Source organism: Toxotes jaculatrix, chromosome 5 (genome assembly GCF_017976425.1).
Source record: "Toxotes jaculatrix isolate fToxJac2 chromosome 5, fToxJac2.pri, whole genome shotgun sequence".
NCBI classification, from domain to species: Eukaryota; Metazoa; Chordata; class Actinopteri; family Toxotidae; genus Toxotes; species Toxotes jaculatrix.
In genome coordinates, this window is record NC_054398.1 from 5,912,962 (window position 1) to 5,937,096 (window position 24,135).

At 40.6% G+C, this 24,135-nt stretch overlaps 2 protein-coding genes across 6 annotated transcripts; one reads left to right on the forward strand and one right to left on the reverse strand.

Moving 5' to 3' along the window:
- Positions 1 to 1,999: 1,999 nt before the first annotated feature.
- On the forward strand, positions 2,000 to 6,570 carry b3gnt9 (UDP-GlcNAc:betaGal beta-1,3-N-acetylglucosaminyltransferase 9). 4 transcript variants are annotated; one of them, XM_041039379.1, is made up of 9 exons: positions 2,000 to 2,132; positions 2,850 to 2,984; positions 3,072 to 3,151; positions 3,250 to 3,373; positions 3,498 to 3,617; positions 4,113 to 4,475; positions 4,657 to 4,898; positions 4,987 to 5,242; positions 5,326 to 6,570. In XM_041039379.1, the coding sequence occupies exons 2-9, from the start codon at positions 2,913 to 2,915 to the stop codon at positions 5,668 to 5,670; spliced, it is 1,602 nt and encodes a 533-aa protein (XP_040895313.1). In that variant the 5' UTR covers positions 2,000 to 2,132; positions 2,850 to 2,912; the 3' UTR covers positions 5,671 to 6,570. The 4 variants fall into 4 exon arrangements, with proteins under 4 accessions (XP_040895313.1, XP_040895311.1, XP_040895312.1 ...); XM_041039377.1 differs by having other exon boundaries at positions 2,018 to 2,634; XM_041039378.1 differs by having other exon boundaries at positions 2,055 to 2,132; positions 2,261 to 2,984.
- A 1,325-nt stretch (positions 6,571 to 7,895) lies between these two features.
- On the reverse strand, positions 7,896 to 23,266 carry phaf1 (phagosome assembly factor 1). 2 transcript variants are annotated; one of them, XM_041037973.1, is made up of 16 exons: positions 21,988 to 23,266; positions 21,691 to 21,773; positions 20,918 to 21,001; positions 20,419 to 20,462; positions 19,979 to 20,058; positions 19,785 to 19,879; positions 17,885 to 17,949; positions 17,265 to 17,377; positions 16,832 to 16,965; positions 16,450 to 16,533; positions 15,638 to 15,720; positions 15,415 to 15,458; positions 15,205 to 15,254; positions 14,251 to 14,309; positions 13,974 to 14,046; positions 7,896 to 13,539 (listed from the first exon to the last, which is right to left on the reverse strand). In XM_041037973.1, the coding sequence occupies exons 1-16, from the start codon at positions 22,049 to 22,051 to the stop codon at positions 13,444 to 13,446; spliced, it is 1,251 nt and encodes a 416-aa protein (XP_040893907.1). In that variant the 5' UTR covers positions 22,052 to 23,266; the 3' UTR covers positions 7,896 to 13,443. The 2 variants fall into 2 exon arrangements, with proteins under 2 accessions (XP_040893907.1, XP_040893906.1); XM_041037972.1 differs by having other exon boundaries at positions 17,885 to 17,982.
- Positions 23,267 to 24,135: the final 869 nt, after the last annotated feature.

A 24,135-nucleotide genomic window follows, 5' to 3' on the forward strand; every position in this document is an offset into this window, starting at 1 on the left:
TTGTGTTATCAACATATCTAGTTAGAATGAGATATGGTATTTGTGGAAATGTTGTAATGTAGGAAAGAAAACCTTACTTTGAATAATGTATATGACATATATGTTGGTATTACTGCTATAGAATCAAAGCATGGATTTATGACATAATCTAAAATGTGTTATGTATTTTTGCATTACTTCTGTGGTTAAGTGTTGATGTACATGACTGTATATGATTTGAAATAGTTCTTAATTGTTGAGAATGTAGAGAAAGCAAAGGATTTGGACAGAGCACACAAACAGCAGAAATGTAGAAAATGCACCATAGCTCTGTTGTGCTCGAGCAATAAAAACACATATAAAAATATAAGTTCAGAAAAACAGGTAAAAAAGACTGCAACATATCTCTGTTCTGCATCATATCTCAATTACACCAAAGCTAGAACTGTTTAAATGTGTTTTAATAACACCTGTGTACATCAACTACATTTATATGCTCATATGATGATACACTCATAGCAGCCCCTGTTGGGAGGGGCCCATGTCTTTTCTGTTGCTGTATACTGCTGTGCTTCTCTGGGGAGAAGAGCAGGAGAGAGGAGAGGACATAGGAGGACTCTTGTGCATGGCTGCACTGGCTGCGAGGGTCGCAAGGGGTGCGAGGGCCCGTCATCGCTGCTTGCAGCTTTAATGACATTTTGAGGTCTTACTAAAATCCCTAACCCTTTTTTTGGCATATTTTGATGCCTTCACCCGTATGACATTTTTTATGACATTTTGAGGTCTTACTAAAATATAACTTTTTTTTGGGCATATTTTGATTCCTTACAGACTTATGACACGAGCTATACAATGGAAATACATACATTCTACATAGATGTGTTAACATGGAATTGTCATGACAAACTGTGTAGATTTAGGATTTTGTGTGGATCTTACATCATCAATCTATTAGCAGGGCACTGCAGGGAAGTGAACCCCACCCTAGTGTACTAGGTGTACCATAGCCAGTGCCTTTTGCTTTTTGAATGATGTAAAGGTAAAGCAAAACCTATATTTCAACAGCATTTCATAAATATTTTGTTATCAACATATCTAGTTAGAATGAGATATGGCATTCGTGGAAATGCTGTTGTAATGTAAAAAACTTACTTTGAATAATGTATATGACATATATGTAGGTATTACTTCTATAGAATCAAAGAATGGATTTATGACATATAATCTATAATGTGTTACGTATTTTTTCGTTACGTCTGTGGGCAAGTGGTGATGCACATGATTGTATATGGTTTGAAATAGTTCTTAATTGTTGATAAAGTAGAGAAAGCAAAGGATTTGGACATGTAAAGAGCAAGCAAACACAGTAGAAATGTAGAAAATATCTCTGTTCTGCATCATATCTCAACTACACCAAACCTAGAACTATTTAAATGTGTTTTAATAACACCTGTGTACACCAACAAGCCACAACAATTATAAATTTGCTTTTAATCACTAAAACATTCTCAACCTCCATCCACAAACTCTAACCAACACTAAGGTGATAAAAATAACACACTGTCCATCAAACCAAATTAAGTTTTATCTGCACAGATAATTCATCTTACAATACAGATCATTTGTACTGCCAAAATAAACCCCATCTAAACAAAAACCAACACATTATACAAATTATACAAAGCTTTAACTATTACCAAATCATCCACATGGCAAAAATGTCTACCTAAACTCACCTTGTTGTTTTATTCACACTTTGGCAGAATTCCCAAAACAAAAGGGGGTGTGGCCACAGACATCATTCATCAATACACCAATGAACCATTTATATGCTCATATGATGATACACTCATAGCACCCCCTGCTGGGAGGGGGGCATGTCTTTTCTATTGCTGTATACTGCTGTGCTTCTCTGGGGAGAAGAGCAGTAGAGAGGAGAGGACATAGGAGGACTCTTGTGCGTGGCTGCGCTGGCTGCGAGGGCCCGCCCATCGCTGCTTGCAGCTTTCTTTTTTCTTTTTTGCTCTGAAAACTTCAGAGGTCAGTTTCTTGTATTGCTCGCTGCAGAGCAGAGAGGAATGCGCTGCACGTTCACACATCCACAGCCCAGATGTTTTCACTTTGACCTCCTCCTCCTCCGTCTCCTCCGTCTGGTAAGTTTGAATGACACAAATTAATCAGGGAACGTTTCTTACACTTTGTGATCATAAAATCTAAAGTGCAGATTCGTTGTTGATGAGGTAAAACATGCAGATTATAAATCTGTCCTGCTTTCCTGCAGTTTCCGGATTAATTGCGCACGGACCATATTTGGCCACGCTTGTCTGGAATTTGCGTTCTTTGACAGGCGGATACCTGTGACCAGTCCCTCACATACACACAACAGGGACTTTTCTATGTTGCCAGCGCAGTTTAGTGATATTTAATGATCTTAATATCCTGGATGTTGGAACAGAGTGTTCTGTGAAGTAGTTGTACCCTCATGTTCACTTACATAAGACACAGACACTCCCCCTCCTGATGTGAGAGTGATGAACCGATGGGAAATTTGGTTGGAAATCGAGAAAAGGACAGTCACACAGGAATGACTTCAATCAGCAAGCAATGTTTAGTTCATGGCATTAAATCTTGGCTTTACAAACTACCTGAACAGTGGTAAGTAAATGAAAAATCCTGTGTCTACAAGTCTCTATCATGTATCATTATTTTTATTATTATTTTTTAGACAAGATGAGCGAGTTTTACGACCTGAGCGTAGACATCCAGGACAGTTTGTCCTCCCTAGTAAATCAAAAATAATGGAGGAAGAGACAAGTGACAGCTTTGTCCTGGCTTGATCCTTGACTGTTGTTTTTGCTGTTGTTGTACAGTTGCCTGAGGAGAATGTGAGGATGGAGACAGACGCAATGGACATACATCCAGTCATATGAGTGATGTGGACAAAGGGACAAGTCAGTCTAAGTTGCTTCTGTCCCAAAGCAACTTTACAGGCCTGTGGTAAACAGGTGAGAGTACATACCTGATCACTATAAAATAGTAGTGGGGATGTATTCACACAGAAAAGCTGTAAAATTCGAGCTGATACTTTGCAGCCTGGCCAAGAAGAGGAAGCAAGATCACCACATTTCCTCATGAAATCCTGGAGAGTAGCCTGCAAACCTAAATCTAACTGGTAAACATCTCCAAGTCTTGTTGTGGCTGCTGCCTGAAAATCAGTATGGACTGTATCAGCCTCTTTCCAATCCATTCCTGTTTAACACTTGACTGAAGCCAGTGTCTTCAGAAAATGCTGAGGAAGATGGTGACGATGAGGAGGATCCTCCACGTCAAGGGAGATGTGATGTGCACCATGCTGCTACTGGTTCTGTTCTGTCTGCTGCTCTACGCTCACCAGGTAAAGAAAGAACCAATCAAATCACAGAATCTATTAAAACTATCAATAGAGACCAAAAACAAAAGGGTACTATTTGAGAAGGACTATTTGAGAAGGACTGAAATAACCCCACTGATGTTTCCAGGTCATCCTGTCCTCTGGGTGGGACAGACCAGTGTGGAAGCTGGAGATCCACGGATCTACCAGCTCCAGTCGGACCCTGCTGGGAGCCAGCGGGCCCAAAGTGGGCCAGGAGTCTCAAGGGGTATGGCTGATCTAATTCATGGCTGTGTGTGTTCATGAGTAGGCATGACAATCAAAGCAGCTTTATTTCGCCAAAAATACTACTGCATTTGAGCTTCCTTCCTAACCCTAACCCTAACCCTAACCCCTAATCCTGCTGACAGCAAGTCATTTTCACTTACTGTCAAGTGCTGGGCTAAAATCCACCACACTGTATACTATGTGCTGTATAAATATTCATTCTGCCTATGTACACACAGTATGTTTATATTTCTGTTTATGTAATTGTCCATCTGTTCACAGAGGGTCCAGCCCTTTATTTTAATGAATCAGGAAGATATAAACATGCAGCCATAGAATCACTTAAGCTTTTTTCATATTTATGTTTATCACTTAGAAATTCTGAGAAACATTCTTGCACACAAGTTGATGAATTTATTCTACGCTTATTAAGATGACATTTACTTGTTATAATGTCCTCTGTCTTCAGTCTTATATTATTCCTCCTAATTATCAGCTCCCGTCCAGCCCTCCAGAGCCACAGCTGCCTGCCTGTAAGCCCCAGTCCAAATCAAATCCTCCTCAGGCCAAGTCCAAACCTCAGGTCAAATCTAAGGGGAAATCCAAGTCTCGACGGAAGAATGCTGCGCCAACCAAGAGTGCCGGCAATCCCCTGCCCACGATGCCGCCATTTGACTTTGAGGGCTACCTGAGAGAAAAGGACAACAGAGACTTTAAGTTGCTCATAGACCAGCCAGAGAAGTGTCACATCGGACGGGCAGAGGGAGAGGAAGGGGGAAGAGGACATAAAGGGTCTCTTACTGCTCCCTATATGCTCATCGCTGTGAAATCTATTGCTGCGGATTTTGATAAGCGTCAGGTAAATTACGTCATGTTTTATGTTTATCACTGCAAAAAAAGTATGTGTTTGATGTATATATGATGTATTAATTGTTTGTTGTAAATTAGAATTTAGACTGTACTTACCCCCAAGTGGGCAAAAATTATTATTAGTTTATAAAATTATTAGTGTCTTTCTCCTCACATTCGATTCCTTATAGGTGGTACGTCGGACATGGGGCAAGGAGGGACATTTCCAAAACGGTGTGTCCATTCGTACCGTTTTCCTGCTGGGGGTTCCCAGGAATCGGACTGCTCTGCCTCTGTGGGATCGGCTCTTGACCTACGAGAGTCAGACCTTTCGGGACATCCTGCTGTGGGACTTTGAAGACACTTTCTTCAACCTGACGCTGAAGGAAACACATTTTCTGAAATGGGTTAACAGCAGCTGTCCTCATGTCAAGTCAGTGTCTATGAAAATGGGTCCAGAGCGTTTCCGGTTCTTATCCTGTGATTCACACATACTTTCCCTGTTTTCTTTTGTCGTACAGATTCATCTTCAAGGGCGATGCTGATGTGTATGTGAACGTGGAGAACATATTAGAGATGTTACACGGTCAAAAGCCAGACGAAGATCTGTTTGTTGGTGACATTATCATCAATGCTAAACCCATTCGCCGCCGCAGTTCCAAGTACTACGTGCCAGAGTTTATGTATGGAGGGGGTTTGTACCCCAGTTATGCCGGGGGAGGAGGGTTTGTCATGTCGGGACATACGGCTCGGAGACTCAGCTCTGCATGTCAACAGGTACTTCAAACTCAGACATTTTACCACATTTATACATCCATCTACTTTTAGAATTCTTTCTATGTAAAATGTTCTTCTTCCAGGTGGAGCTGTTCCCCATCGATGATGTCTTTCTGGGAATGTGCCTCCAGCTGATCGGCGTCAAACCATCGCGCCACCAGGGCTTTCGTACCTTCGGAATTCCCCGACCGTCTGCAGCGCCCCACCTTCAGACGTTCGACCCCTGTTTCTACAGAGAACTCATGGTTGTCCACAGCCTCAGTGTCCCACAGATCTGGCTCATGTGGAACCTCCTGCACGACCCCAAGCTGAGCTGCCACAACAGCACCAGCCCGACGTCCTGGCCCTTTAAGTGGAGGGAGAGAATGGGAGACACGGCTGGAGAAGAGACGGACTACGGTGAGAAGCGGGTGTTTATCACGCATTAGTGACTTTCTGCAGGGCTGGGCGGGATCTTCGAGGGCCCTAGCCACTACAAAATGCTTATATCGCACAGGATCTGTGGCCAACGGAGGACTGTGATGTGTTCAAAAGCACAGTTGAGTCATATGAGAATTTATCCGAGCTGGCAGATCAGCTTGGGGGAAATGAATTGGCAAATGTACTTTAGATTTTTCAGGAAGGAATCACAAAGAGAATTTAGGCTTTTGCCATCAGAGGCCCATCTGTCTGTTCATACGGCGCCTGTGAACAACACACACAGCAAGATTTTGATTTGCAGAGATTGTGTGGTGAGTAGAATCTCTCTGGACTTATGTACACGTTTAAATCTTCAGAATGTGCTGTGTTACAAACAGAGACACCACAAGATTGACAAGGATAACATAACTAAATGTGGTTAGCTGGTTTAACCCCATCTGTTATCTGCAGTGTCAATGCATCTGTGTGTCTGAGACCACAACAATGTTAATACACTGACTTTCACTGGACTGAGTGGGCAGTCGAGATTGGGAATGGCTGTGAGCACTGGGGAAGGTGGGAAGACAGTGGAGACGTTTTCATGTTCTGATGTGAATCACTTGCGGAGATTAGGGATGCACCGAAATGAAAATTCTTGGTCGAAACCGAAAACCGAAAACCAAAAATGAGGAAACCAAGGCTGAAAACCGAAAACCGAAACACCAAAAGAAATTATTATGCCAAATATTAGTACCATTGCATTTATGGCTATGACTGTGTACTAACCTCACTAAAATTCAAGGCATTGTGATTACATAAATTAATATGAATGTTTCAAAGAATAAATCAATTTAAACAAGATTGTAAAATTAAATACAATCTAATATCTCATAAAAACACAAAGTGCATATAAGTCAAGTGCATTTAAAAATTTTCGCTGTAGGACTACAACATAATGTACCAAAACAAAGATTGCCATAGTCCATATGTTAACCGCAGGCCTTTAACAACAACAAATGCACCAAGAGTTGCAGCGCTTTAAGTTTAGTTTTAAACATCCTTGCCTTTTCAAAAACGTCCGCCACACACGGAGTGGGCGTGCTCGGAGGGATTTTCCTTTTCTGCGCTGCATTCCTCTCATATTCAGCACAGCGATCGAGATGTTTGGATTTCAGGTGATAAATTAAACCCGACGTGGAGAAATTCTTTCCTGACACGCTCGTACTGGCCGCGGTTTTCGCCTGCGTCATTACAACATCCTGTTTCGGCCGTGTTGTTTCGGTGATAAAAGTCTTTCGGCCGAAAAGCGAAAATGCACTTTTGGGCCATTTTCGGCCGAATTTTTTTCGGTGGCCGAATATTCGGTGCATCCCTAGCGGAGATGTTCCTCTCTTCCTTGTTATGCTGGATAGAAACGCAAACGGACGGTCGCATTGTCTGTTCCCTGGAGGAACAACAGATGAATCCAAATGGAAACCATCTGCACACTGGGAACCAGCTGGGACCATACACACACACACGCTCGCACACACACACAAATCTGCTGAATGTTTCTGAGGCATGTGTACTTTCATGTGAACGCCTTAGGTTTTACTATTATTATAATGATTTGATTTTCTTTGTATGGTTTAGTTTTTCTTTCAAACTCTTTATTCTCTTCTGCTTTCAAAGTGTTCGGTGTTAAAAGTGCTGCAGGGTAACAGCTAAGACACCGAGTTTAACAAACGATGCCTGAACAGACTGGCTGCATGTTTGGGTGCACACATCATCTGAACGTCTTTACTGTCGTGTCTGTGGTTAAGTCAGACAGCGTGATTCACCGGAGTGCATGCACACTGCTACAGTCTGTGGTGTAAATGCACAGCAGATTTTGGTCAGTGTAGGAGGCACAGTTTCCTTTCTGGGACACTGGTGTTAATTAAAACAATAATATTTTCTTTTTACATGAAAGCATTAAGTTAACCAATTTCTTTCTCCCTGTTTTCAATGAAGTTTACATGATTTTTCAGTTTTTGGTGACCTAAACTTCCAGTGAATGTATTGTAAGAGGGAGCTCAGGATTACAGAGGAGAGAATACCTTCAGATATTAACTTTATCAGTGTAGAACTGCCTCTGTTATTTGAGACTATTATCATTATTCTGTCAGGCTTAGACACAAACCAGATGTTCAGGTTTAGCTCATGGCTAAAAGTCTAATTTCCAATATAAATGTGAGTTTCAATGCTGTTTAAACTAAATAATAAAAACCTCCTGTTTTCACATCCACATTTTTATTATTATTTTTTTTTTCATGTCCTGGTTGCACACACAGAAAATGAACTTCGATGAACAGTGAGCATTTGATTTCATAAAAGTCCAAATGTTGCATTGCGGCTGTTAGAGAAAGCACAGCAGTAGCTCATCTCAACAACCATCATAAAACACTGTCAAAAAAATGTTTTGCTGGAGCAAAGCTTTCAGTCAACCTAATCCTTCTCGTTGCACTACATGGTATTATTATTGCCTTTTTTTCAGTGGACATGCTGAATAAATCTATGTATTTCCTCATACACAAAGTTATAGTATTCAAAATATAAAATGCCACATTCCAATGAATTTCACAAGTTTTAATTACGTATAACTGCCCCATTTCCAGAAATGGGCTTTAAAATGTATGGAGTCCACAAAAAAAAAAAAAATCTGAGGGGGAGTCGGGGTAAGGGAGATGGGCAACAGAACATATGATGCCAAGAACAGACAGTACAAAGCGTTAATATGAGATAAACATTACACTGAACCGAAGCTGTCCATTATAAATTACAACAATCTGATTCTGACAATCACTCATTCCTCCACTCAGTGAAATTTAAAAAAAAAAAAGTGATTACTTTGAAAAGCCACACAGACCTCTGGATTAAAGTTTTCACTTTAAAAAAAAATCAGAAAAACAGGGATGTGATATGTCCACCTGAGTTTGGGTGAGATTAACTACCCGACACCCCACAGCTCCTCTCTCTGTCTAACTCAGTAACAATGCATCATCACAGCAATGGCTGTCTATGGCATTGGGCTGGGTTTATCAAAATGAGCTTCATGCGTAGAACTGTTTTTTTTTTCTCTGTCAGCATCTAATGTGTGTGTCATGCTGGGCTCAGTTTCCTGTAATAACTGGACATTTATGTACATTGTCCTAAAGAAGCATCTTGATTTGCTGCTGCCTCTACTGTTTCTGTGTTGTTGGTTTTTTTTTTCCCTTCCTATCGTCTTTGACCCATCTGCTTCCAATGGAGCAAAGCTCACGTTAGCCCTGAGATCTTTTGGGAAATTACCAATTTATTCAAATTCAGCACGGGGTGGAGGGAGAAGAAGAATGGTTTTCCCTTAGGTTTTAATTAAAACCCCCTGTCAACACACATCTTTCAGGCAAAAAGGTTGTTCTTTTTTTTTTGGCAGAATTGCATTGCTAAAATCGTGTGTTCCACAATAACTATGATGAGCTTTTAACGGTTATCAACATTTGCACATTTTTCTGGCTGTTTAACACAGTTATAAACACACACGCCACATAAAACTGAAACAGATCAAATACAAAACACTGAGATGTTGAAAGACAAAAAAAATTGTCTCATTTTAGGAAACCCAACCCAGTCTGCCGTTCTCTGCAGGTAACAGGAAAACTAAAACGACTGAGACGGCCATACCACCATGTTAGCTTGTTGATAATGCTCAGTGACGCACACACACATTACACATACATACTGTACAATGATGCAGTTCTTATGCACTCTCAAATTGTATGTACAAGGAGTTTCCTTTTAACAGAGGAGAGAGAGACAAAAGTCAAAGACAGGCTCAGTGGGAGATGAGGCACAATGTTCAACAGTTTTGTGTTGTTTTTTTCTTGATTTCTTGTATTTGCTTGCACAAAAGCAAGTGGTGTAAAATGTTTGAATATAGCTTTCATGACAGATAAATTACATCCGTTTCCCTATTCAAATCAGGGGGGGGGTTCCTGTTTCAGAAAAGCAAGGAGTGGAGCCTCCATCTCTCCTGGCTCCAGAAAGCACATCAGCTCAGTGGGGAGGGAGTTTGGCTGCAAGAAATCTGCAGCCCAAGACATTTTTTTTCTCTAGCGTAAACAAGTGGACGTAAAATCTAGCAACATGCCAAAGCTGGACTCCCAAATCGGATTCTGTCCACTCAACAAAAGCAACTCTATCAGAGCTCTCTTCCAGTCCAAATGTGAAGGATGGTTATTGTTTTCCCTGCCTGTGTAAATAGAGCTTTGTATATTCTGTGGATCAAACATCAACAACCCACAGCAGAACCTGCTCAGGCCAAGCTGAAGCAGGACTATCTACTGACACCCAACACGTCTGCGTACTTGCAGCCTTAGCATTGCACGTGAAAAGTTTCAATACTGAGTGGTCTAGAATTAAAAAAAAAAAAAAAAAAAATCGTTCCAGTGATTGTTAATGAGTCAGTTGTGAAAAGATTCCTCCTCCTGATATTTGAATGGAATTAGAATCAAGGAGGAAATATTAAGATACTCAGGCGGCATCTGAGTCAGTTGTGTCTGTACCAGTCCATTAAGATCATGTAAATAAGATGACACCAGAATAAGAGCACACAACTATTTACAGCATTTGTACATCAACTCTATAAGCATTAGGGCCCGAATACATAAATACATGCAAAAATAAGGAACAGCCAGGCTGTTCTGAGAAATAACTGGATTTAAGCGGCACAGAAACCAATTTCTTCTTCAGCTGATCTTTAACTCTGTCTTCGGGAAATCTAGTTTAACTGTCCTAAAGCTCAGAGTCATGCTGTGCCAAAAAACAAGGTACTGTAAATAAAGACATCACTAATTCTAAAAAAAAAAGTTTACTGTTGATTAGGTAATATAATTCAACTAAAATTTAGTTTCCTTCTGATATTACAATGAAAGTTTTCATACTATTCTTTTTTGTCTATTGAAAATCTGGTTTGAGGTACAGCTACCTCACAGAGTGATACCCTCAGAGATCAAATCAATCAACTGACTCAACTGGGGTTGCTGAGGAACATGTATAAGATCTTAGTAATAAAAAGAGACAACATAATGAAGCAAGTTCGAATGTTAAAACCTATGATGCCACCTCAAAACAAATAATCTTTTATTAATCTTACCCGTTTTTTTTGTGACCCACCTACAAACAGCCAACTGTGTTTCATTCTCAACAAAAACTAATTTGTCTCTGATCTGCACTATACACACTACGTCATGTATACGGGCCCTGACGTCCTAACCCTGATGCCTTCACACATGTTGATACAAAAAAATTCAGCAACTGTGGAAAAAAAAAAAACTAAAAGCATGCAATGGCATTTACATCAACGGACAATAAAAGAGAATATGTGTATTAACATTAATACACTGTTTATTCAGTTGCTTGTAATCAAAAAAGAACTTAAATTTATACACTGGGGAGGGGATGCATCATATATTATGATGAAGGAATGAATGATGTTCTTCCCCATTTCCATAATGGGGTCAAATGTACTGAATCCACAGCGAAATGATGGTAATTAAACTTTAAATTACAGCTCTGTGACAACAATAACCACTGTACAAGAGACGCTCACAATAGGGACGACACCAATTGTTACTATTGTTAGCGTGTCCCTATCTGTGAGCATGAAAGACAGGCTGATTGGTTTCAAAACACTCACATAAGTCAGCTATTCTTGTCTTGTGTAATTACAGTCAGCAGTTAGAGAAACCAGGAGCTGAATTTAGGGGCTTTGCGATTTGCTTTGAGATTACAGTGATAATGTCTGCAGATCAAATGAAATCATCCTGGAACGTCTTTGGCTGTAGCATTTGGCAATTCAACAAAGAAATAAAAGCAGACACTGCCGAGGGATGAATTGCAACGCATCGATGAGATGTAGAGATGAAGAGAGCGCAGAGAAAAGAGAGAGGAGAGTGTAACGCAGAGGACATGACTGTCCAAACTTATGGATAAAAATACACAGACACACACATACACACACCCCAACACACACACCCACACACACACCACTCTCTCTCCAAATGTCTCCACAAATCCATCTCTGAACATAGGGCACAATCAACCAGTCAAGTAAAAAGGTGTATATTAGTGCAAACGTAAAAACGGATTTTAAAAAAACACAGAGCATAATGGAAATGATCATGGTGTGAGTGAGTGGAAGAGGGCAGAGAGAAATAAAACCGTGTGCCAAGTCTATGCTCCTCACAACATGCAGGATCAAATAAAATGCAACAGGTTGCCAGTTTGTGCTTGTAATAAGTCTCTTCCCATTCAAAAACGTCTGCCGAGTTCATGCAAAATTCTCGTGTCATGCCTGCGTGTTTCCGTATTTGTGTAAGCGCGTAAAAGGCTAAAAAAAAAAGACGAGCCAGCTTTTATGTATCAGAAATATGCGAGGACGCAGTAGTGAAGGGACTGAAATGCTGTGTGCTTGGATTTAAGTCTTGAAATGTAAATTGTAAAAATCAGCAGCCTAACACATGCAGATATCCATTTATGTGAGTGAGTGTGTGACGCTAACATCCAGAGCTGCAAGTTAACAGCTTTGGGCTAATAAAAGTGTTTACTGCTGTTATATGTGCTTGTGCCTGTGTGTGTCTTTGAGGGCACCACTGAACAAAGTTTGAAGGATGAGCAGGAAGATGAAGAGGGGGACAATGATCAGGGGAGGTGATGTTTGGATCATTCTGCTTAAAGAGGCTTAACGTCTTGTTTGATTGAGCCCGGTCATGGAGCGGGTTACGTTCTGGGCCGTGTCTCTCTCCCCACACCCTGAGTGTGTTTGGTTCTTCTCTTGTACAACAAAATCTGGATCCTCATGGGTTTTTTTTTTTTTTTTGTGTTTTTTTTGGTTACAGTCCTTTGCAGTGTGTTTGGCTCTGATGTCTCTTGGTTGGGGCTGGGCTGATTTGGTTCTTGCGGTTTGGATGTGTCCGGGTTTTGACTGAGCCAGTTGGGACTGGTTCTGAAGTTGTGGCAGGAAGACAGGCGGTACTGGTTGGGCTGGCAGTGTGGTCGGTTGATGTTAAAGTCAGTGGGTCGAGCCAGAGTTCGTTTCAAGACTTTAGCCACAGCACTTTTCACTGGCAGCCATGTTAACTTCACAACTCTATCTTTGATGTTAAACACTTAGAGATTTGCAGCAGATGAATTCAAATACTAGTTGTCTCACCACCACAGCGCTATGGTGGCTACTGTCACATTTAGGCTGCCAGTACGTCTTACTGTTGGAACCATGCTGTCCAAACTACAGTCTGGACAAACTCTTCTTCTGTGGTCCTGGGCGGATGCAGTCACAGGATGGAGACAGAAAATAGCTGAACTCTACCAGAAAGCCGATCTCTTCACCATGTCAGTTGGCAGCACCACAGTGATATTCCCACACAACCAAGAAATAACTTCTGGTTTCATTTCAAAGCATCAATGCTCCTGCACTGCCACCATAACGACAGATCCTGGGTGTCATTAGATAGTCAGAGTTGGTTTGACTGTGCCGGCTGGGTGTGTTTGATTGGAAGAACAAATCTAAGTGCCCGCTGGGAAATGCTGATTAATGCCAGGTCTGATTTGTTTGTTTCTGAGTTATTTTGGGTTCTCGTTGTGTTTCTGCTCAATGTTTAGCATCTGAGCTGGGCAAGCATAACTTTGTAGTTCTGGGTTAGGTCTGCTTGGTTAAGAATCTGTCTCTGGGTTATCAGAAGTTCAGTCAGTAGAGGTACGAGATTCAGGACAGGCCAGAATGGGATGTGGTTCTGGTTACTTGTTCAGTGGGAACTACTACTGGACTCAGGTCGGGCTTGACTGGTGGTCCGTGGAGCACCATAGAGGGTCACCGATGCTATGTGGTTATTCTGCATCACCTGGGAAGAGGAAAAGAGTAAGTGTACATAGGTAGCTGAAATATTCAGAAATACTGTTCAAACAAAATGTCCATTTTCACAGCTTATGGTTTAAAAACAATGTTTCAGTCAAACTGAGGCAGAGCTGCCAAAACCTCTGATCAGACCCAGTTACCTTTAAAGTGCATCTGCAGTTTTAGTCCTGTCTGAATGTGTGATGCCAGCAGTATTATCGTCAGATATAACTCACAACATAAAAGTTTTCTTTTCTTCCTGTGTCTCGTCTTGTGTGTGATGAGTTTGCTTTTGTAAGACTGGTAACTGTAATATTACTTAAGGTTTTCATTGAATGAATGGTAGATTTGTAGCATGCTGATAATGGAAAACTGTGACTGATGCGCACACTGCCCTGACTCTGACGCTAGCTTAAACTACAGAGACCAAAGTGTTCTGACCTCAAAGATCATCCTCTGCAGTCCAAAGCAGAAGGTAGAGCCGAACGGGTTGGTGTTATTGGCTGATGAGGACCTGTCAAACACAAACATGAGTATCTGGATATTGCTCCAAATGTCTAGCACAGTTTGTTACAGAAACCTTGCAGTTTGAATGGTGTATCTGTAAACCAACAACCACATTGAAATGTGCTCACAAAGGATCATAGCCTTCTGGGGAACACAGCAATAACGTGATCTATATTACAGTATCTACACATATATATGAGAATGTATTTACCTGTGGAGCACTACAGGTTTCTCCATCGGGTGACCCAGCAGTTCCTGAATCTGATCCCACTGACAAGAGATAGAAAAGGTCAATGGATAATTCAAGAGAAAACATTTCTGAGAAGGTGACATAAAGGTCTCCGTTCAGGAAATCCATTCCACATTTTGCAGCCAGTTAGCAGAGCAGCCGGCAGGGAATCACTTGTAGAGTCATTTCAGCAGACAACATAAAAGCACAGACATGGTTCACTGTTCGGAAATCTCCGCAGGTTGGATCGGAAATTTCCGATCCGTGAATTATGTTAGTATCGGAACCCAATACCGATACTGGATCGGATCGGCCCCATCCCTAATAACAAGAGGGTTGTGGCTGTATCAGCTTCAGGCAGTGGCAGGATGTATTCAGATAGACCTCTGTGGCTAAAACTCTGGATAGACATAAGTTATCACAGACTTTTATTGTATTACTTCTTATGTAGTAACCTAAAGTAGTAACCTAAAACATGACTGTAGCTACAATATGCAACAGAGGCCATATTATACAACACTGACAAAACTGAATTTTGAATACTCTCCCAATTCACAGGTCTGGCTCCAGTGATACATAAATGACTTGCTGTAGTTGAAGTAACAAGACAAACAGTGGTAGACTGGAATTAAACAGCTACTTTTGTGACTTATAAAACATTGTAAAATGACCAAAACTACACGTTTACAGCGCAAAACACAGAGACCAGGTTTTAGAAGTAGTGATGCCAGAGAAGAACAACTGCAAAGTCACAACCCTGTAATCCCAAACAAAGAGGTACAAAGTCTGAAATTAGAAAGCTGAACTCACTGAAAAAAGCTAAGACACCGTGTCAGACCACGACAGCCCTACCACGGCGCCACCTTGTGAAATTACAACAAACCACTAACATTTGGCAAAATGTAACTGTTATTATACATTCTCTCCACAACTGACCTTACTGTAGGTGGTTAAGATGCAGTCCTCTGTCTGAGAATCAGTTCCTTCTGAAGCGCATGGAGACAAAAAAAAAACAACAACAACAGAGAAATAGGCCTTAAATAACAGGAGAAATTAAAGACAGCACACATCACATCACAGGATTTATGCTGGGGCACAAACGCCTCATTCTTGATGTGATGGATTTGTGGTTGAAAAATGTCTCACCTTTTTTAATGACTAGTGGAATCTTAAAGTCACATCGATGATATCTGTGATGAGAGAGAAAACACAATCAAAGGCGTGTAAAACAGGGACACAAATGCTGCAATGGCTGAGATAAAAATAGAGAAATATTGTCATCTATTGAGGCAAAAGACAGAGGTAAAGTAAAACTGGGTAAAGAAAACATAAATAAACAAACAAGTAGCCTAGACAACAATATATTTACATATTGAAGTTGTAATGTCCAGGGTAGTTGGTATGGAGGACAAACTTCTTAGCCAGGTGAGTTGTCGAGTCAAACAGGATATCCTGAAAAATAAGAATACATTATCAACACAATGGATTTTTCTGTGCCATATGTTTGGCCAGACCAGCTCGCTACAGTCCTATCTACTGCAAACAGTACGTGAGTAAATGCAGATAGAGGCAGGACTACACCCCCACACCCATTCATATGAGGGAACTGTGCAATGGAGCCCAAGCTTCTTGTTCAGAGGATCTAAACAGTGGCTGCAAATGAGTTCATCTTGTTTACTTCCCCAGCCGAGATTGTCCAAACATGTCTGGGAAATTAAGACAGCAACCCAAAAGGTCACTTACTGAAAATACTTTTTTTTTTTTTTTTTATCAAATTCACAGACAGACATCGTACAGATGCAGATTTGACAAAGATTTCACTCAAGCATCCACATTGTTTATAATTCAGAATTATTTCTGATACAACAGAAAGCAGACTGTACACTGAGTCACCAGAAAAACAGAACACTCCTGAACAACTCAACTGAGATCAGCACATACATGAACTGCAAGGATTATCAGAGACATGACTTTCACACAGAGAGACAACCTTGACAATATCCTTACTCTGCTGGTTCATGACAAAAATTATTCATATTAGCTGAGTTCTCTAACCAAAAAATTACATTAGCAGTTCAGTATAAAGTTCAGTATAAAGCTTCAACTTTATGACTTAACCTACATAACTACATGCATACAAAACATGTATTACACACAAAAGTCTAGGCTGAGATTACGTACCACTCCGAGGGTGAAGTAGTTGAAGAAGTAGTCATTACATTTAGAAGGAACCTGCTTGTGAGGTGATGGAGAGTGAATCTTCATCTAAAATAAACAAGAATTCATATCAATACAGGATTTTTACCACATGGCCTATTTGTAGTCACATTCAAGAGGTGAAAATGTTGCTATCCGGAAAAAAAAATTAAATGAGAAAAAGGGATTATACCCAGCATGCTAAATATAGCATGTCATTAATGAACTGATACAATTAGTCTGAGTTAAAACAAACTACCATGGTCCTAGGGGAAAACTAAGCTGTCAGAGAGACAGAAGATAAAATGAGTCATTCTAACAACAGCAACAGCTACAACAGGTGAAGGTGTAATGAAAGAGTTCATACCTTGTCCTCAGACTTGTAGAAGACTTTATGTGGTGAGCCCAGAGCACCCAGTACATCCTGACAGGAATCTCCAAAGTAGATGCTCCTCTCTAGAGACCTCACTTTAGCATCAGTCATCACACCAGGACCACAACCTGCACTCACACAATGCAACACAACAAGAGAGAAATGTCAAACATTACACAAACAGCATGTCAGACAATTGCAGTTAATAATATTCATACAGCTACAGTAAATACACATGTTCCAGCCAGATGCCCACAGCTAAGTCTGCGTTTGTGTTGAAAAGGCTACATTAAAAAAATAAGGAAAAATACTTTGAAAACATGTTTATTCTTCTCATACATATTATTTTGCAGTACTTCAATCCTTGCTGTAAACATGGCAGTCCTGTCCATTCCTCAAGACACACAGGCACTGAGACATATGTCACCTGCAGTGAGAAGGCGGAGTTTGAGCCCCAGAGGCCCTGCCCGATCTCTCAGGACATCCACGCACTCTGCATAGATGTTGCCAAGGAAACAAGCCAAAGGCATTGCCGGAGCTCTGAGGACACAGAGTGGAGAGTGTTTGTGCCCCTTATTAAAAGACTTTCTTAATTTGGAGGTTTTATATTTGTGTTCCTTGAGGCTTTTTGTTGTTGGAGTCTTTGTTCTCCACACTTTTGCTCAGAATACAGTGTAGTGCTCATATTAATATGTGCAATAAGGACCTGAAGTGTTGTTGTTTCCTTTGGCCACATGGGACCATTAGAATTAAAACTGTGCTTACAAACCAACATGCTCCAGATTTGCTATAAAATCTTCATATATACAAAAACAATAACAAACAAGCAAGTATATCGGGCAGCAACTGCCAAGGCTGTGGCTGCATTATCACATTAACTGCCATTAATCAACAATCATCTACTGCTCTCAAAACACTCACACATCACCATGTGAGATTAGAATCTTCTAAACATTTTCTATTATTTTCTATTCTGTTATGTTCAGCTTTGTGCAGCCTTTATTAGAGATATGTCCACTTTGACTAATGTTTAGTTTGTGCATGCACCTTGTTTCCTGCAGGTTGTTGCCAGTGTAGATGTGCATCCTCTTGACCATGGCCCCGTGTGGAATCTGCAGGGAGGCCAAACCCAGGGCAAAGTTAGGCTGCCAAGGCAAAACAACTGGGAGTAGTACAGGACTGGAATACATTGCGATTGTGTGCCCAAAATAACACACACATATTAAGAGGGCACTGCAAAAACAAACAGATGCTTTACAGGATGCTATTTTGACAAGTACAGACAGATGTGATAAAAGACGATAAAGCACAGAGGAGTGAAGTGTCACAAAACGCACTGACTGACCTAAATACCCATGTTCCTGTGGGAAAAACTCCACTGTGTTTCCACTGATTGGTGACATTGCATTTTAATCCAACTTAGGGCTCTCTCAGGTAGCAACCTTTAATCTGAGAGAGGTCCAACATTCAATCAACACTGATTGTGACTCAGCAGTGGTTACTTAATTCATGCAGATTTCAAAGTTGAACTCATCAGCGCCGAGCAACAAAGGTGCAGAACAGCTGCAGATGATTTATTATCATTTTTAATTAAAACTAAAGTTTGAAGGTTTTAAGAAAATTGCAAAAAAAAAAGCACTGAAGTTTCTACACTGTGCCAGTTTTATTTGAAAACACCAGGCTTACAAAGAATCGCAGACAGCCATTTTCCATTATACACACTCATAACAAACAGGAAACAAATACAACTGAGTGTTGAGATTTAGACAGAGAAATGCAAATGTTATAACTCACGCTAGAAGCTGAAACTACAATGTGTGTACGTACACACCACCGCAGACGACACACAAGCATGATCTGCTGTTTCGGTGAATCAAACAAAAGCACTCAACCGGTTCAACACGCAGCTCAGGGTAGACTGTAAGGTTAATGAAATAATCCACACTGTGATAGCACAGATATGTTGGAGCAGCGGTAGCCAAAGTCAGACCGCTAAACTAAAAGATATGATAAAGTCCAAAAAAAAAAAAAATGTGTCAATGGAATCTGAGGCCAGCTGAGGTGAACTGATCATGTGAAAGGGAGCAGTAAAAACATCACTACATGATTTGTGTTTTCACAGTAGCAAGCTGCAGAGAGGGGCAGACGGCAGAGCAGCTGGTTCATGACATCCACAGCTGTACAATGCAGACAGCACAACATCCACAAGAGGCTCTGTCTAATTATACAAACCTCAAACCAGAAGCACAAAGGCAAAAATCGAACACGTTTCTATATTCAGCAGCACGTATGAACATGCAGTTTGCAGATGGTTTGTGTGAATATCTGACTGTGTCCTATTGTGTTGAAAATCTGAATTGTTACTGCTGGGTATCTGTGTTTTCTTAGATAATTTAATAATGAATTCATGTTGCCTGAACAAACTCAAGTCCCTGAACTCCCTTCTGCAGTCAGAACTTTTACTGCTTACATAACACTGCAAAGAGCCTTTGACATCTAAACAGTGCAACACCGCAATTCGGTCTTGGTGCATTTTTAGACCTGTCCCTCTGTAGTTCCTTTCAGTGTTTCAGAAAATCTGCCAGAAAAGTTTTGCATCCTGAGGTGTGATGAGGATCACATCTCTTAGCATTTTGGATCACTGACACCCAAGAGGAAAATCGATCTTCTGTGCCTAAGATTAAACAAGCAGAAGGACGAAGATATTCTCAACGTGCATTTGGTATCTTTGTTCAGTCCCACAATATTCATTACCACGATGCAACAGCATCAAATTGGCGGAGATTCAGGGACGTGCTCAAATCAAACACGTGGCTTGCCCTCAGACTGTCTGCATGAAGAGTAATCAGAATTCACAAGGCTGGCTTAATTCCCCAGGGATGTGCAGAAACAACCACTCAGCTCCTCTTTGACTGGCTGACAAGAAAATCAATCAAAACATTCTCACCTCGTATTTTGGAGCTTCGTTCCAAGAGTCCAGTTGGAAGGAGAAGGACAGTCCTCGAAAGTTGAGATGGAACAACTGCTCTGCGGCATTGTAAACTGGGAGGGAGAGGGGTGAAGAGGACAACACTTCATAAAAGAGAAAAGCAATATTAAAATGTGGCTTCATTTATGAGTGTGTTTTGCTTTGTAAAGTACCTCCGGGGTGCGTAGCTCCAAATGACTGGTCTATTTGCTCTATTGTGGGGGCAATGGCCTGAGAGTTGAAATGGACTCCACTGAAACACAATATACACACAAGAGTCAGAGTATCTATTAACATTCATACAAGCTGTGCTGCATTAGTTGAGGAGTTATTGGCAGTGACCTGAAATGGATTCCACTGACAGAAAGACAAACCTACACACACACACAGTATAAGACGCACGTTAATGCACGCTAACTCCATTACTGTGATGTCATTCACTAAGTAGCTGTAGGTCTGTCAGTGACTCTGAGGAGCTATGACTTACAGTTGAGAGTGGTCTCCGTGGCAACGTAAAATGTACATATAACAATAGTAGCCGAGAGTCTAATATGGTTTTCATTGTGGATAAATCAGCTGTTGTTGTAATGTTTGACATTATATCTCTACTCACCAGTATTTCAACTTGACTTTGCTTAGGTCATACACTTCAATCACCTGTCACCCACAGAGATTAAAAAATGTCAGGGCACAAAACAAATGGTCAGTTAAATGTCAGTTAACAAGGCAAGGTGAGTCTTAATATCTTTGCTAATTGTCTAAAAGTGGAAGTGGGAGCAAATCTGGCAGCTGTGGTAAGCAGCTACTGCTAATTAACTGTGGAGAAATATCACAGCTCTCTCTCTCTTGTCTAGTGTGCAACTCAAATTCACTCAATCCCTGTTACAATTCCTGTCTAATGTTAGCTAATATACATAAAACTGATATATACCTCAGTGAAAGGCAGTTGCTTTAAAAATGTTTTGAAACTGGAAACACACAAAGGATCTTGCTCAAAGTGTCTCTTCAAGTGTCTCTGAGTTTCAGTCTCAGTGCCCACACACCACTGGCTCTACTGCTCTCTGACAGTTTTTCTTTCATACCGCCCACAAGTTAAAATCAACAATTTTCACCTTGAGTCTCTGATTCGTGGCATCAAACAGCAGTTTAATCCCATCCTGTGTCAAGTTCAGTATGAGGTCATGGCTGAGTGGCGTCTGGAGGGGAGATAAACAAACTAATTAATTAAGAGAGAGGCAGGGGGGACATGCCCTAATATGCAGATAGGCAGACAATCAGAATCAGCTGCTTGATAACTTCAAGGAAATAGGACACAGTAATACTATGACTTTATAAATATTTTACATCAGGCATAAAATGGTTTCATTAGGCATCATTTATGTTAATATGAACCACTGCTTCCAGCTGCAACTGGGTCAATCTCACACCTGAGTCACAGTGTTTCAAAAACAATCTTACTGATTGACTTTATAGCAACTGAATTTGGAGATATAATTTAAATATAGCCTGATGGAAACTGGAATTTTATGGCTGATATTTGAGTTTCAGGCCAGATAATAATATATCAGCTGGTGTCCTTTTTACCCATACAACCTTAACAAACATTTTTTACAAAGCTCCTTTAAATCATTTTTAAACAACTGTGACAAAGATATGAATGAATTTGGACATTTTATGGTTGAAATATTAACTGACAATTCTGTAAAAATACAAATATTTGGGGTTGTAAAACAACTGGAAACACTGCTATCACAAAGGAACGCCTCAAAAATCTTGCAAAGCTTGTACTGCTGCCTAAAGGGGGATTCTTGTACAAGCTGATTAACATTTTTGTGTGTGTGTAAGACACGGAGAGAGAGAGCACACAACAGTTTAGCTATCTTACCTGTTCACTGTATAGCACCTGGACATTTTTGATGATGCGGCAGTGTTTCTGTAGAATAGAGATGGCCTGGGCCAATGGCATCCCTGAAAACACAGGCATGCAAAAATACACACAAATGAAGGAAAGTAGCTGTACTTCTTTACCGTTTGAGCTCAACAGTAAACAGTAACGCTAACATGGAAAGAAACTCATTTTAAATATGGTTTGTAACATTAATGGATGCCTCATAGTCTCATTCTCCTTCTCCATCTGTTTTGTGTGATGTATATTATTTCCAAATCTAGATTTTATACCCACCTAAGGCAAATTCCCATTGCTCATTTCCTAGTGATCTCTCAGGCACCACCTCCAGATCCAGCATTGGCAAGTAGTAGGGGGGGGCAGCTCACCTCACCTCAAGACACAATGGGACCCTCTGAGGGACCCTTTCTCTCTGCTTGACTCTCCCTGATAACGTCTCACGATAGTTTCAGCTGGCTGCTTTAATTCATAACTCTACCTACTTATTTTTCTAAAGCTACCAAATTCATGAGTGTGTGCTTCAAGCAGCTACTCAGTCTATGAGTTACAGTAAAAAGTGACCTCTTTATCACATGTCATATGTTCTCCACATTAATATGGTACCAAAGGACAATTGAAATGTGTTAAATATTTAAAATGATATCCACAACGCCACCAAAGGCTGACCGCCTAAGACTTGACAGAAATACATAAGTTTTAAATTACAACTTAACAAGTTACCCAGCAAAGGCTGTCAGCTTGCACACAAACAAATTACGCAACCTGTCAGCAAACCTAAAACGCACAAGGCCAGCTGTCAGTTAACCTATTGCTTAGCTCTTTGTGTGGTTTAAAAATCGATACAGAAAAAAAAAAAACAATCGAACCTGAATTCACTTAATTTAAAGTGAAGAAAAAACAAACAGATAGCTAAAACTTGTCCAACAGGCTCCAATTTAATAACTGAATATCAGCTTGTTCGGCTACAGTGCTGTGTCCTATGTATCCAACAGAGCACCTGATCCAGTGGCAAACAGCTAAAAAAATACAGAGGCACGGAAACAATTCCTCCAAACCCGACTATTCTCACTGTTGGCTATCGTTATCTGTCACTGTCGGGCGGTTACGAAAGCATCAAAGCTTGACAACATTGACTGTTTCTTTGCGCTATGAGCTAACGTTAGCTGACGAACTAGCTGCCCTTTTCGCGTACTGGTACTGAAGTAGAAATATAAATAACGTCTAGCTCAGAAAAATTCTAAACTCAACACACGGAAAATTAATACTGCCGTTTCAGACTGGCACGACATAAACAAAGAAAGCACGCCAAGCCGTCGGCTGTCTTTCTGCTGTTTTTCTTTCTTCCTTCCACCGAAGGTTTAAGCTTTGGAGCTAGCTCTTCTGCCGCTAGTGCGCAAATTCAAAGTCCTCGCGATGAGACGCTTCCCTTGTTACTCATAAACTCGCCGGTCGGTAAATGCCCACCGTGTCCCTATCTCGGGTTTTAATGTGTCTTCAATGTCAGGAGCAGATAAGAGCAACACAGTATCCAAACAACAGCAACTTCAGGCATCAACAACAGCCAGCAGGATCAGCTGATAATTCAACTTCCTGTGTACGACGCAGGTTTTCGGTTGGCGTGATGGCGTCACGGTCAGCTGACACCGTTGACCAAGAAGCGGCGGCAAAGACCCTTTTGTTATCGTTTAGTTTCCCCAGATTTTATTTATAGGATTTCTGACATATATGCATTTACATTTATATTCAATCATTATTGAAAACACTGAAAATATTTTGTCAGTAATACTGTTTTTTTTTTTCTCAATTTTTTTCAATTTGGACACTCCCTAGAGCTAAGCAAATTCTGACCACAAGGGAGCTCTCTTCTTCTCAGAGGGTCAGAGGGTTTCTTTCCTCGGCTATTATAGACTGACCTGATGGAGAGAGATCTGCCCTTCTTTCTTTCAAAGGACAGCTGATCCAGCTTCCAAATGCCTGACCTTTTTTCAGAACTTATTCGTAGGAACTTTAAGAAGCAGTTCACCCAAATTAAAAAACAACGTATTTTTTTCTCACACATCAATTCAATTTAATATTGTTTATTTAGCGCGTTCCACAATCAATTGTCTCAAGGCACTTTACAGAGACATCTCTAGTGGTATCTTCTGCCACCTCTCCTATTCATAAGGGTGGTAAACAGGATTTAATTTGTATTTACATGTATTAAAAGGCATCCACAAAAGGTATCTTCATAATTTCATTTTGACGTGTGAGTGGGAAAAGCACAGGTGTAAATAATTAAATGAATGATGGCTGAATTCCATTTAGCTCTTTCCATTTTACTTGTCCTGGTAATATGAATGTTGGCTCACTGTCACGCTGTCCTGGCTTCTTTACAGCCATTGCTATTAGTAACACACCCTCAAAGGTGTTGATTATACTGCT

Excerpts from the sequence above, each read along its gene's own strand:
- b3gnt9 (XM_041039379.1), top strand. The coding sequence starts at position 2,913 with ATGTGGACAAAGGGACAAGTCAGTCTAAGTTGCTTCTGTCCCAAAGCA. Across the intron at positions 3,152-3,249 it reads TGCAAACCTAAATCTAACTG|CCAGTGTCTTCAGAAAATGC; the intron begins GTAAACATCTCC and ends ACTTGACTGAAG. Across the intron at positions 3,618-4,112 it reads TGGGCCAGGAGTCTCAAGGG|CTCCCGTCCAGCCCTCCAGA; the intron begins GTATGGCTGATC and ends CCTAATTATCAG.
- phaf1 (XM_041037972.1), bottom strand. The coding sequence starts at position 22,051 with ATGCTGGATCTGGAGGTGGTGCCTGAGAGATCACTAGGAAATGAGCAA. Across the intron at positions 21,774-21,987 it reads GCAATGGGAATTTGCCTTAG|GGATGCCATTGGCCCAGGCC; the intron begins GTGGGTATAAAA and ends CTGTGTTTTCAG. Across the intron at positions 15,255-15,414 it reads TCCACTAGTCATTAAAAAAG|AAGGAACTGATTCTCAGACA; the intron begins GTGAGACATTTT and ends CATGCGCTTCAG.